This window comes from Pelodiscus sinensis, unplaced genomic scaffold (assembly GCF_049634645.1).
Source record: "Pelodiscus sinensis isolate JC-2024 unplaced genomic scaffold, ASM4963464v1 ctg219, whole genome shotgun sequence".
NCBI lineage: Eukaryota > Metazoa > Chordata > Testudines > Trionychidae > Pelodiscus > Pelodiscus sinensis.
The window spans coordinates 82,386-94,500 of NW_027465929.1; the positions used below are offsets into that span (position 1 = coordinate 82,386).

The following is a 12,115-nucleotide window of genomic DNA, read 5'->3' on the forward strand; positions in this document are numbered from 1 at the left end:
TCCATCCACCCCCCCACATTGCCCTCCCTCCGTCTATCCCCCACAGCGCCCTCCCTTCATCCACCCCCCACAGGGCTCTCCCTCCATCCACCCCCCCACAGCGCCCTCCTTCTGTTCACCCCCCCACAGCGCCCTCCCTCCGTCCATCCCCCACAGCGCCCTCCCTCCATCCACCCCCCCACAGTGCCCTCCCTCAGTCAACCCCCCCACAGCGCCCTCCTTCTGTTCACCCCCCCACAGGGCCCTCCCTTTGTTCACCCCCCAAAGTGCCCTCCCTCCGTTCACCCCCCCGTGCCCTCTGTCCATCAATCCCCCCACAGCGCCCTCCCTCCATTCACCCCCCGTGCCCTCTGTCCATCAATCCCCCCACAGCGCCCTCCCTCCATTCACCCCCCGTGCCCTCTGTCCATCAATCCCCCCACAGCGCCCTCCCTCCATTCACCACCCCGTGCCCTCTGTCCATCAATCCCCCCACAGCGCCCTCCCTCCATTCACCCCCCCCGTGCCCTCTGTCCATCAATCCCCCCACAGTGCCCTCCCTCCGTTCACCCCCCCAGTGCCCTCTGTCCATCAATCCCCCCACAGTGCCCCCCATTGTGCTGCATCCACCCCTTAGAGCGCCCTCTGTCCATCCACCCCCCCCAGCACCCTCCCTCCATCCCCCCGCAGCACTCTCCCTCTCCGGGGCAGATAACGATTTTGCAGGGCCCAGGGCAGCACAATTTTGCGGGGTCCCCGGGGAGCTTCTTGCACGGGGCTTCTTGAAGCACGGGGCCCGGGGCGGCTGCCCCACTCACCCTGCCCTAAATCTGTCCCTGCTCCCTCTATCCCAAGTGCCCTCCATCCACCCCCCACAGCGCCCTCCCTCCATCCCCCCCCCCCCCCCGCACAGCGCCCTCCTGCGGGGCTGCCTTGGGATTGTCCCTGCGGGAAGCCATGGGGTGACATCACAATGTAGCGATGTCACTGCTTGAGGATACCACGGCACAGAGATGTTGTTGGCACCATGACGACATCCCGGCCGGGTGACATCGCTCCGAGATGATGTCACAGCAGTGACGTGGAGGGTGATGTCATGGTGCAGTGAGGGGCACTGATGACATTGGGGGCGGAGCCCCAGGGGCTGATGTCATAGCGTGGCGGATGACATCACAGCAGCCTGAGGGGATGATAGCAGAGTTCTCTGAGCTGGCAGGATGACGTTACAGTGACGTCGCGGCTCGTCACGGACTCCCATTCCCCACCACTGCGATGGACTACAACTCCCATGATGCACTGGGCGGCACAGCAAAGCGTTGTGGGGTCGCCCCGCCCCCGCCGCAGCCTTTCTGTCCAGTATCCCCCAGCCTGCCCCGCGGCAAGGCGGCGCGGTGCACGCTGGGACGCGTAGTCACGCCCGGCGCAGCGGGGCTGGCGCCTCGCCGCTCCCATGACGTCCCGCGCGGCCGCTGTGCCTGTCGGGAAAGCCAGGCACCGGGCCCCTGAGTCATGGGGAGGGGAACTACCGCTCCCGGCATGCCCCGCGCGGCGGGCGGCGGCCAGGGCGCGGCGGGTCGGCCGCGGGGCATGCCGGGAGCGGTAGTTCCCGTCCCCCTTCTCCGCGGCGGCGGACTCCATCTCCCAGCGGCCCCCGCGCCGCCGCAGCGCCCGAGCCGGAGCCGAGCGGGCCGCGGGGTAAGATGGCGGCTGCCGGGGCGGCCGGGCTCGGGCAGCGGCGCCCTTTGTGCTAGGGGCGGGGCCGCCGCGCGCCAGGTAACGGGGCTGCGGGGGAGGGGCGGCAATGGGGCAGGGGGTGGCTGTGGGGGAGGGGGCTATGGGGCAGGGGGTTGCTGTGGGGGAGGGGGCTATGGGGCAGGGGGTTGCTTTGGGGAGGGGGCTATGGGGCAGGGGGTTGCTGTGGGGGAGGGGGCTATGGGGCAGGGGGTGGCTGTGGGGGAGGGGGCTATGGGGCAGGGGGTTGCTGTGGGGGAGGGGGCTATGGGGCAGGGGGTGGCTGTGGGGGAGGGGGCTATGGGGCAGGGGGTTGCTTTGGGGAGGGGGCTGTGGGGCAGGGGGTTGCTGTGGGGGAGGGGGCTATGGGGCAGGGGGTGGCTATGGGGAGGGGGCTATGGGGCAGGGGGTGGCTGTGGGGGAGGGGGCTATGGGGCAGGGGGTGGCTATGGGGAGGAGGCTATGGGGCAGGGGGTTGCTGTGGGGGAGGGGGCTATGGGGCAGGGGGTTGTTATGGGGGAGGGAGCTATGGGGCAGGGGGTGGCTATGGGGAGGGGCTATAGGGATAAGGGGGTGGCTGTGGCAGAGGGGGCTATATGGGGTGAGGATGGATTCTGGAGGAGAAGGGAGGCAGCTATAGGTGGGTGCTCTAGGGACAAGGTGGGGCGGGAGACGGGGCTATAGGGGCCGGGACAGGTGTGGGGAGGGCTTCTGTCGGGTGGAGGAGGAGGCTACAGGCAGGTGCTCTCGGGGACTGGGGGTTTCCAAGTGGAGCTGAAGGCGGATAGCCCGGAACCAGCCTCCCACAGGGAGGTGAAGGGGGAGGGTATGATCAGCATTGGGAAGGGGTAGAAGGGGTGGCGGTGGGGGGTCACTAAACTGGTGAAGGGTAGTGGGGGCCAGGAGGAATACATGGCCGCTCAGGAGTGGGGGCTGGAGAGGAGGGCTATTGATCAGCGGCCTGGGGGGCGATGTTCGGGCCCCTCCGTGGGCAGAGGAAGGAAGCCCCTTGGCCCACATGGGGCGGCTGAGTTGAGCTGGTTCACAGAGGCCAGAGGCTTCCCCCTGCCCCCGGTACATCTTGTTCAGCCACCCAGCAAAGGGGGGGGAGGGTGCAGCAGGAAGGGACTCTGGGTCCACAGGGGGTCTTGTGGGTCCGTTTCCCCTTTGACCTCACAGCTTCAGCGATGTGAGCTGAGAACTGACTGCTGGGCAGAGGCTTGTCCAGGCACGGGTGAGATACGGGCCCTTTCCTCTTGATGGGGCACTGGCCCCAGGGCAGGGACAGGATAGCTCCGGGGGGTGGGGAAAGGGCACGGGCCAGGGCCAAGGAGCTGTGGGGCTTGGCTGGAGGACGGCTGTCTCTGAGCCTGAGCTGTACAGGCATTAGATGAGGACACAGGTGCAGAAGTGGGAGGGGCCGGGAGCTGGGATGCCTGGGTTCTCCCCTAGCTCAGGGAGGGGAGTAGGGCCTGGTGGTTAGAGCAGCGGCTGAGAACCAGGCTGGGCATGGTGGTGGCTGTGTTGCTGGTGGGGATGAGAGCTGGTGGCCTCGCTCACCTTTCCTGTATGCAGGAGTCTCTTTGCCCATGGCCATGGAAGAGGAGGAGAACCCGCCTCCCCCGGCACCGGAGGATCCAGTGGGAGGCAGTGAGGAGCAGGGGCGGCCGAGTGATGCCCCTCCAGACAGGGAGCCGCGTCAGCCGGGTGCTCTCTGCACTGGGCAGGTCATCATGCTGGTAAGATCCACAACCCTGCACTGCCCAGAAGGGACCGGGGGTTTGGGGCTGCACAGCAGCAGCTGGGGGGCACAACCATTGCTAAATGGGATGTGGGGATCCCAGCATGCACTGCTCTCTCAGGCCCTGGGAACTACAGGTCCCAGCATGCACTGCTCCCTAGGGCCCTGGGAACTACAGGTCCCAGCATACACTGCTCCCTCACACTCACTGTCCCTAAGGCCCCCAAGAACTATATGTTCCAGCAAGCACTGTTCCTCATGCTCAGTGTCCCTAAGACCCCAGGGAACTATGGGTCCCAGCATGCACAATTTGTCATGCTGTGTCCCTAAGGCCCTGGGAACTATATGTCCCAGCATGCACTGCTCCCTCATGCTCACTGTCCCTAATGCCCTGGGAACTACGGGTCCCAGCATGCACGTCTTCCTCGTGTTCAATGTCCCCAAGGCCCTGGGAACTGTATAGAATGACAGAATACTAGGACTGGAAGGGAATTCGAGAGGTCATCGAGTCCAGTCCCCTGCCCTCATGGCAGGACCCAATACTGTCTAGACCACCCCTGATAGACATTTGTCTAACCTGCTCTTAAATATCTCCAGAGATGGGGATTCCACAACCTCCCTGGGCAATTTATTCCAGTGTTTGACCACCCTGACAGGAACTTTTTCCTAACGTCCAACCTAAACCCCCCTTGCTGCAGTTTAAGCCCATTGCTTCTTGTCCTGTCCTCAGAGGCCAAGATGAACAAGTTTTCTCCGTCATCCTTATGACACCCTTTTAGATACCTGATAACTGCTCTCATGTCCCCCCTCAATCTTCTCTTTTCTAAACTAAACAAGCCCAATTCCTTCAGCCTTCCCTCCTAGCTCATGTTCTCTAGACCTTTAATCATTCTTGTTGCTCTTCTCTGGACCCTCTCCAATTTCTCCACATCTTTCCTGAAATGTGGTGCCCAGAACTGGACACAACACTCCAACTGAGGCCTAACCAGGGCAGAGTAGAGCGGAAGAATGACTTCTCGTGTCTTGCTCACAACACTCCTGTTCATGCCTCCCAGAATCATATTTGCTTTTTTTGCAACAGCATCGCACTGTTGACTCCTAGTTAGCTTGTGGACCACTGTAACCCCTAGATCCCTTTCCGCCATGCTCCTTCCTAGACAGTCGCTTCCCATTCTGTGTGTGAAACTGATTGTTTCTTCCTAAGTGGAATATGTCCCAGCATGCACTGCTTCCTCACGCTCTGTGTCCCTACGGCCCCAGGAACTATATGCCCCAGCATGCACTGCTTAGTGTGAGGGGCCCTGATACTTCAGGTCCCAGCATGCACTGCTCCTATGAGTCTTGGTTGGCTGGGTTCCTGCCCTGGTGGGGTCCCATCTGGGGAACCCTGATAGTTCCCTTGATGCTGGGGGTTGCACTCCAGCTGGTGGAGGCCGGACCAGGGACAGCTTGTCAGACACCCCTAGTCTGGCTCGGGTGCCCTGGGGGGCACCCCGCTAACCGCCCCGCTTTCTCCACAGAAGGCCTTGCAGCAGGCGGTGAGCGGCGGCTTGCAGAGCGAGCGGCAGGACCGGGCCGGGGAGAAAGGTACGGGCCGGGGCACGGCCGGACGGGGGCCTGGGGCAGACCAGCCTCGCAGCTGGGGACCGGGTCCGGCCCGCAGTCAGGGATACTCAGCCACCACCTCCACAGAGGGGGGCTTCCCCACCTGCCTCACCCCCAGGCATGGGCCAAGGGCACCCCAGAGCCCAGCAGCGGGGCTGACCCAGCATCCCTGTTGCAGATGCTGAGAGGAAGAGGACGAGCCGGAAGAAATGCTGCCGGAGCCCCCAGGCGGACGGGCCCAGCTGGGTCAGGCGGGGCACCGGCGACCCCATGGACACGTGTGGGCAGAGCAGCATCGTGAGTGTCCCTGCGTGGTCTGAGCCCCGGCGTGTGGGGTCTGGGGAGCCCGGCCTCCTTTGTGCTCTGCGCGCCCCCACTTCCATGCTGGGCGGTGGGGGATCAGGTCCCAGCATGCACTGCTCCGAGAGAGAGTGAGTGTGTGTGTGAATCCAGGTCCCAGCATGCACTGCTCCCTCTCTGTGTGTTTGAGGGGGGGGGGGGGAATCCAGGTCCCAGCATGCACTGCTCTGTCCCATCCCAGTGCCAGGGTGGAGTGCACGCTGGGGGCTGGGGCCTGGGGCCTGGGAAATGGCTACAACAGGGCAACCCCGGAGGCCCTGGGAGGGGGAAGGGGGCCCCCGCTGGCTCTGCGCAACCTCTGCCTTCTTCTGGCCAGGTCCCTGAGGCCGCGGGCCTGTTCCCTGGCCTGCTGGGGGCCCTGCACTTCCTGCAGAGGACGGGCGCTGTCTCCGTGCAGACCCGGCTCCTGGGAGACGAGGGGCTCCTGGGACCCCCAGCTCTCTGGTAAGGGGGGGGGCCAGACGCCACACCTGGATTCCCTCCCGGCATGAGGGGAGGGGAGTGGGGTCTAGGGGTTAGAGCTGGGACTCCTGGGTTCTCTCCTGGCATGAGGGGAGCGGGGTCTAGGGGTTAGAGCTGGGACTCCTGGGTTCTCTCCCGGCTTGGGGGGAGCGGGGTCTAGGGGTTAGAGCTGGGACTCCTGGGTTCTCTCCCGGCATGAGGGGAGCGGGGTCTAGGGGTTAGAGCTGGGACTCCTGGGTTCCCTCCCGGCTTGGGGGGAGGGGAGTGGGGTTTAGGGGTTAGAACTGGGACTCCTGGGTTCCCTCCTGGCTTGGGGGGAGGGGAGTGGGGTCTAGGGGTTAGAGCTGGACTCCTGGGTTCCCTCCCGGCCCGGGGGGAAGGGTGCATGGTGGAAGAAGGGGCTGCTGGGAGGTTGGGGGGGCTGCACCCCCCACAGACTCTCTGGGTTGTTGGATGTGAAGGGGGAGGGGTTCTAGGTGACACGAACTTGTTGGTCGCCCCAGCCGCAGTCCCCGAGCCCCACAAGGGGCGAGTCCCCCCGGGTCCCTCCTGCCCCCCGGGCCGTGTGCAAGAGCCCCGTGCCAGTGTGGGGGGAGCTGCCCCGGCTCTGACCCCCCCCTCCTGGCAGCAGGGACGAGGAGCCGGGCGAGGTGGAGCTGGTGGCCGAGGTACGAATAGGCGACGTGGCTGCTGCATCCGGGCTCTTCAGGAGAGAGCCGGCCTGGAGGGTGCACAAATCAGGTAGGGATGGGGGCAGGGGCCTGTCGCCTCGGTGGGGTGCGCGCTCTCTCGGGCTGGCGTGGGGCAGGGGCCTGTTCCCTGTGGGGGGGCAGGCAGGGGGGCTGGGAAGTACCAGTCTGGCCCCATTGTTTCCCCATTTGACCCCCGGTTCCTTTTCCCCGCAGCCTCCCTGCCCAGTCCCTCGGCGCGGCGCTGGAGAGGAGCCGGCCCCCTGGCCCCGCCTTCCGGCCCCCTGGCCCTGAAGTGGCCACACAGGACTCGTGGGGGCCCAAGCCCGCCCTCTGGCACAGGCAGGACTCGGCGCTTCCCCGGCCGCTGGGCCGTGACCCTGGGCACCGGCCCCGGCTCCTCCAACGGGCAGCAGCGGCCCCAGGCTCCGGCGGGCAGGGACTCGGAGGCGCAGCGCTCCCAGCCGCCCCCCGCCAGCGCCCTGGACAAGGCCGACTCCAGCTCCTCCTCCTCCTCCTCTTGCTCCTCCTCCTCCTCCTCCTCCTCCTCCCAGCAGGCGGCGCCCCCCGGAGGCGGGGACAGCAACCCTTGCCCCTTGCTCTCTCCGGACCTGGATATTTATGACCCCTTCCACCCGACGGACGAGGACAACCCGGGCGGGGACTTCGGCTACCCGGCCTCGCCCGGCAAGCAGGCTGAAGGGCGGCAGGACCAGAAATACGACCCCTTCGACCCCACCGGCTCCAACCCCAGCTCCTCCCGCAGCAGCCCGTCCCCTGACGAAGAGGAGGAGGAGGAGGAGGAGGAGGAAGAGGAGGACGTGGCTGCCCCCCGGCCGGACATGTCCCACAGCATCAGCCGCATCTCCGAGACCTTGGCCGGCATCTACGACGAGAACAGTTTGAGTCAGGACTTCCCCGGCTCGGAGAAGGAGCGGGAGGACGCGGAGCCCAGCGAGACCCCCGAGTCCAGCGGCCGGCACCCCGAGAAGGAGCCGGCGGCTGGGGCCGACTCCACGCTGCCCGAGGAGGAGAACGTCTCGGAGCAGTCGGACGCCGCCCCCGAGCCGCCCCCGGAGCCGCGGCGCCGCGTCTTCGTGGTGGATCTCACCGGCAAGAGCCGCTCGGAGGCGGAGGCCAACCCCAAGCTGGAGGGGAAGGTGTCGCTGGAGGTGGTGACGGCCGGGAACCCCAAGGCGCCGGCGCGAGGGGAGAAGGGCGCCAAGCCGGGCCGGCACCGGGGCGGGCGGCACCCCTCGCTGGACTGGGCCGGCGCCGACTCGGAGATCGAGGAGGGCGAGATCGTGCAGCCCGAGGACGAGCGCTACAGCCCCATCCGGCTCTTCCGCAGCCGGTGCCGGCCGGCCGAGCCGCGCCCCCTGCGCGTGGCGGAGGGGGACGACTTCCTGTCCCTTCACGCCGACTCGGACGAGGAGGGGGACTTCAGCGAGAGTCAGCCCGAGCCCCGGTGGAAGGCGGCCTCTGACCTGCGGCGCAAGATCCTGACGCAGCGCCGGGAGCGCTACCGCCACGACTCCCCCAAGCACTCGGGCTCCAGCTCGGGCTCCCGCAAGAAGGCCAAGCGGTCCCGCGAGCGCCGCGCCCCCAAGAGCAAGGAGCCGCGCCCCAGCCCCTGGCCCGCCAAGAAGAAATCCAAGTCGCGCTCCAAGTCCAAGGAGCGCCGCCGCTCCCGCTCCCGCCGCCGCGGCTCCCGCTCCCGCTCCCGCCGCCGCGGCTCCCGCTCCTGGTCGCCCGCCCTCCCCCCCAGCCTGGTGGCCCTGGGCTCGGAGCGACGCCGGCGGTCGCGGGAGCGGCGGCGGGGCCGGCGCTCGCGCTCGGGCAGCCGGGCCCGGCACAAGGACAAGCACCGGGAGAGCGGCGGCGGGAAGAAGAAGAAGAAGCAGCGCTCCCGCTCCCGGGAGAAGCGGCTGCCCCGCGACAAGGAGCGCGAGGTCCACATGCTGGAGGAGCCCAAGGGGGAGGAGCGCCGGCGGGACGTCCGCACCGTCGTGCCCCCCTCCATCCAGGACCTCAACGACACCGACCTCTTCACCATCAAGAGGACCATCACGGTCAGCCGGCAGGACGGCTCCCCGGAGCCGGCCAAGCGGGAGGTGCTCTACGACTCGGAGGGGCTGAGCTTCGAGGGCTGCTTCTCGGACCGGGAGCCCCCCGAGGGCCTCCGGCACCCCGGCGGCAAAGGAGCCGGGGGGCCGGCCCGCAAGGAGCGGCTGGAGGAGGAGGCCAAGGGGCCCAAGGAGAAGGAGCGGAAGCGGGGGTACCCGGAGGAGCGCCCCGCGCCCCGGGAGAAGTCCAAGAAGAGGTTCAAGGAGGCGCCGGAGGCGGGCAAGGCCGAGAAGGAGAAGGCCCGGCCGGAGCGGGAGAAAGGCCCTCGGAAAGCCAAGGCCGGGCACAAGGAGAGCAGCAAGGCGGGCGGCTCCGGCCGCAAGGTGAAGCTGCAGTCCAAGGTGGCCGTGCTGATCCGCGAGGGCGTCAGCAGCACCACGGCCTCCGGCAAGGAGGGGGGCTCCATCGGGATCAAGTTCAGCCGGGACAAGGAGAGCCGCTCGCCCTTCCTCAAGCCGGAGGAGAAGGGGCCCGGGGCTGAGGCCAAGGCGGAGCCGGCCAAGGAGCTGGGCGTCAAGGCCAAGAAGGGGAAGGGGCTGAAGGCCAAGACGGGGCTGAAGAAGGCCAAAGGGCCCGGGGCCAAGGCCAAGGGGCCCTCGGAGCCCAAGAAGAAGAAGAAGCCCAAAGCCAAGACGGGGCTGAAGAAGTCCAAGGCGGACAGCTGCAGCCAGGGGGCCGGGAGCCCGCCAGCCCCGGCCCCTGCGCCAGCGGGGGGCGCCGGCTCCCCGCTCAGCCCCCCGCCCAAGCCGCCGCCCGCCCCGGCCGAGCAGGAGCTGACCCCCGACTCGCAGACGGTCGACAGCAGCTGCAAGACGCCCGACGTCTCCTTCCTGCCCGAGGAGGCGGCGGCGCCGGCGCCGGGCGAGCTGCCGAGGGCGCCGCCGGGCGAGCCCCAGGCCGACAGCCTGTCGGAGCCCAAGGAGGAGGCCGCTCGCGCCCCGGCCCCTGCCCCCATGGCCTGGAACCTGCAGGGGGGCGTGGACTGCACCACCAGCGGGGTCCTGGCACGTAGGTGACGGGGGCAGTTCCAAGGGGGCTGGCTGGGAGATAAGGGGGGTAAGGGGGTGGGGGCCAGGCTGCCCCATCTCTGACCCTGCCCCCCATCTCTTCCCTAGTGACCGCCTTGCTCTTCAAGATGGAGGAAGCCAACCTGGCGAGCCGGGCCAAGGCCCATGAGCTGATCCAGGCCACCAACCAGGTACGGGGCGCTCTCCCCGGCTGGCAGGGTTGGTGCCGGGGGGGGGGGGGGGGGGGGGCCGCTCCGGGATGCCCCATTTCTGGTCTGTGATGTAAATGTCAGGGGCTGCTCCGGGGTCCCCTGTGTGCCCAGAGGGGCCGTGTCCCAGCGCTGGGCGAGGGGACCCCGGCTGAGCTGACCCCCTCCCCCCCATCTCTCCCCTAAGATCCTGAGCCACAGCAAACCCTCCACATCCTTGGCGAGCTCCCAGGCGCCAGCGCCGCCCACCGCCCATGCGGCTGCCCCCTACCTGCTGCATGGCTCCCTGCCCCTGGTGGGCTGCAGCTCCACCCCCCCGACCCCCACCGGGCTGCCTGGCACCCTCGGCTCGGCCTCCTCCGGCACCGGCTCCGGGACGCTCTTCGGCACCGGCTCCGGCAGCGACCTGGGCAAACGGGACGGGAGCACTAGCTCCGATGGGCGCGGGGACACGGACAAGGTCAGTGGGGAGCGGGACGGGCCCAGGGGCACCGCCGCGGGGGGGAGGGGTGGCGCTGGCCCGTGCGCTGACCCCCCCCTTTCCCCCAGTACTTGAAGAAGCTGCACACGCAGGAGCGGGCGGTGGAGGAGGTGAAACTGGCCATCAAGCCCTACTACCAGAAGAAGGAGATCACCAAGGACGAGTACAAAGACATCCTGCGCAAGGCCGTGCACAAGGTGTGGGCGGGGCGGGGCTACGGGGGAGGGGGCCTGGCGGGGCGGCTCCCCTCCTCCCCACTCACCCCCCCTTGTGTTCCCCCCCCCCCCCCCCCCAGATCTGCCACAGCAAGAGCGGGGAAATCAACCCAGTGAAGGTGAACGCCCTGGTGCGGGCCTACGTGCAGCGCTACAAGTACTTCCGGAAACGCGGGCGCCGCATGGAGGAGGAGCCGGGGGGGCCCAGAGACCTGGGGGGGCTGGACAAGGGCTCGCTGCCCATGCCCCCCCTCTGAGCCTGCCGGGCGTCTCTAGCTGACTTGGGCCCCTGATGCACCCGGGGGCCTGCGCAGAACGACCCCCAGACTCTGGAAGGTTTGACAGAACAATTTTATGCTGAATATAAGGCTGGGCTGGAATGGGGGGGCTCTTAGACTCTTCAGCCTCCCCCCATTTCACTCGTTTTAGCATGTTTTTATTTGGATTTTTCCCCTGCCCTGGAGGGCGGGGGGGGGGCACCCTCTCCTCCAGCCGCCCGGAGGGGGAGCAGCCAACAGCTCTCCTGTCGAAGACCTGCCCCCCATCTCTGTATCTCCCCTTCTCTCTCTCCATAAACTGCATTAGCCACTCGGCTCTGGATCTTCTTGTGACGCCTGGTCTGGGGGGCTGGTGCAGTGGGGCAGGTTTGGGAGACTTGCCTCACCCTGCCCTTTCCTGCTGCCCCCTGGAGGCAGGGGGATACCAGCCCTCACGGGCCCCCAATAAACCCCCTACCCTGGGTGCAGGCAGGGATGTACCCGGTTCTGGCATGAGGGGAAAAGCCCTTTACCGGATGTCCCTCCTCCCCCCCCAATCTCTGGCTGCTCCCTGCTAGCTTGGCTCCAACCTGCCCCCAAAGAGCGACCGGCCACCCTGCCTGCGGGGAATGAAGGGGCTGGCTGAGACCCGAGCCCTTTGGATGTCAGCGCGGCTGCCAGGGCCCAGAAGGTGGACGTGGGCTGAGCTGGGGCCGTGTGGACTGGCCGGCAGGCTCGGCGCTGCTACAGCTACATAGGAATCGCTCTGTGTGCGCCCCTGGCGGGGTGTGGCCAGCAGCCAGCCTGGATTGACCAGGGACAAATCCTGCCAGACCTGCTCCAGTTCCTGGGGCGGGGGCCCTGGTTTGGTGGGTGGGGGGCAGGAGGTACCCGGGCTTGAGCAAGGCTTGGGGGACAGCTGCCTCCGCCCCCAGATCAGGGGCACTGCAGGAAGGTGGGGTCAACAAGTTCTCTGAAGCAGGCAGAGAGTTGGGGGGGGGAGCAGCTGGAGATGCACCTCCTCCCAGGGTCCTGGCTGGGTCAGGGGGCAACCTTGTCATTCAGCAGGATCTGGAGAGGGCAGTGAATACGAAATTGAATATTTTCGCGAGAATACGAAATTGAAGCGCCCCACGGCAGGTGCAGCGCTTGCAGACGAACACCTTGCTATGGGCTTGTGCTGGAGGGAAGGACTGGGACGTGGGGCAGACCCACCATGGTGGGGCATGTCTATGAGGTGATGCTGGGCCCC

At 67.3% G+C, this 12,115-nt stretch overlaps 1 protein-coding gene across 5 annotated transcripts; it reads left to right on the forward strand.

Annotated features, from left to right (window-relative positions):
- Positions 1 to 1,533: 1,533 nt before the first annotated feature.
- On the forward strand, positions 1,534 to 11,198 carry SCAF1 (SR-related CTD associated factor 1). Of its 5 annotated transcripts, none has more exons than XM_075916811.1 (12): positions 1,552 to 1,752; positions 2,890 to 2,944; positions 3,286 to 3,449; positions 4,972 to 5,038; positions 5,235 to 5,353; positions 5,733 to 5,860; positions 6,507 to 6,619; positions 6,784 to 9,702; positions 9,810 to 9,892; positions 10,098 to 10,370; positions 10,460 to 10,588; positions 10,687 to 11,198. In XM_075916811.1, exons 1-12 carry the CDS (start codon positions 1,567 to 1,569, stop codon positions 10,861 to 10,863), a joined length of 4,413 nt encoding a protein of 1,470 aa, XP_075772926.1. In that variant the 5' UTR covers positions 1,552 to 1,566; the 3' UTR covers positions 10,864 to 11,198. The 5 variants fall into 5 exon arrangements, with proteins under 5 accessions (XP_075772929.1, XP_075772926.1, XP_075772927.1 ...); XM_075916812.1 differs by having other exon boundaries at positions 6,510 to 6,619; XM_075916814.1 differs by lacking the exon at positions 2,890 to 2,944 and having other exon boundaries at positions 1,534 to 1,674.
- Positions 11,199 to 12,115: the final 917 nt, after the last annotated feature.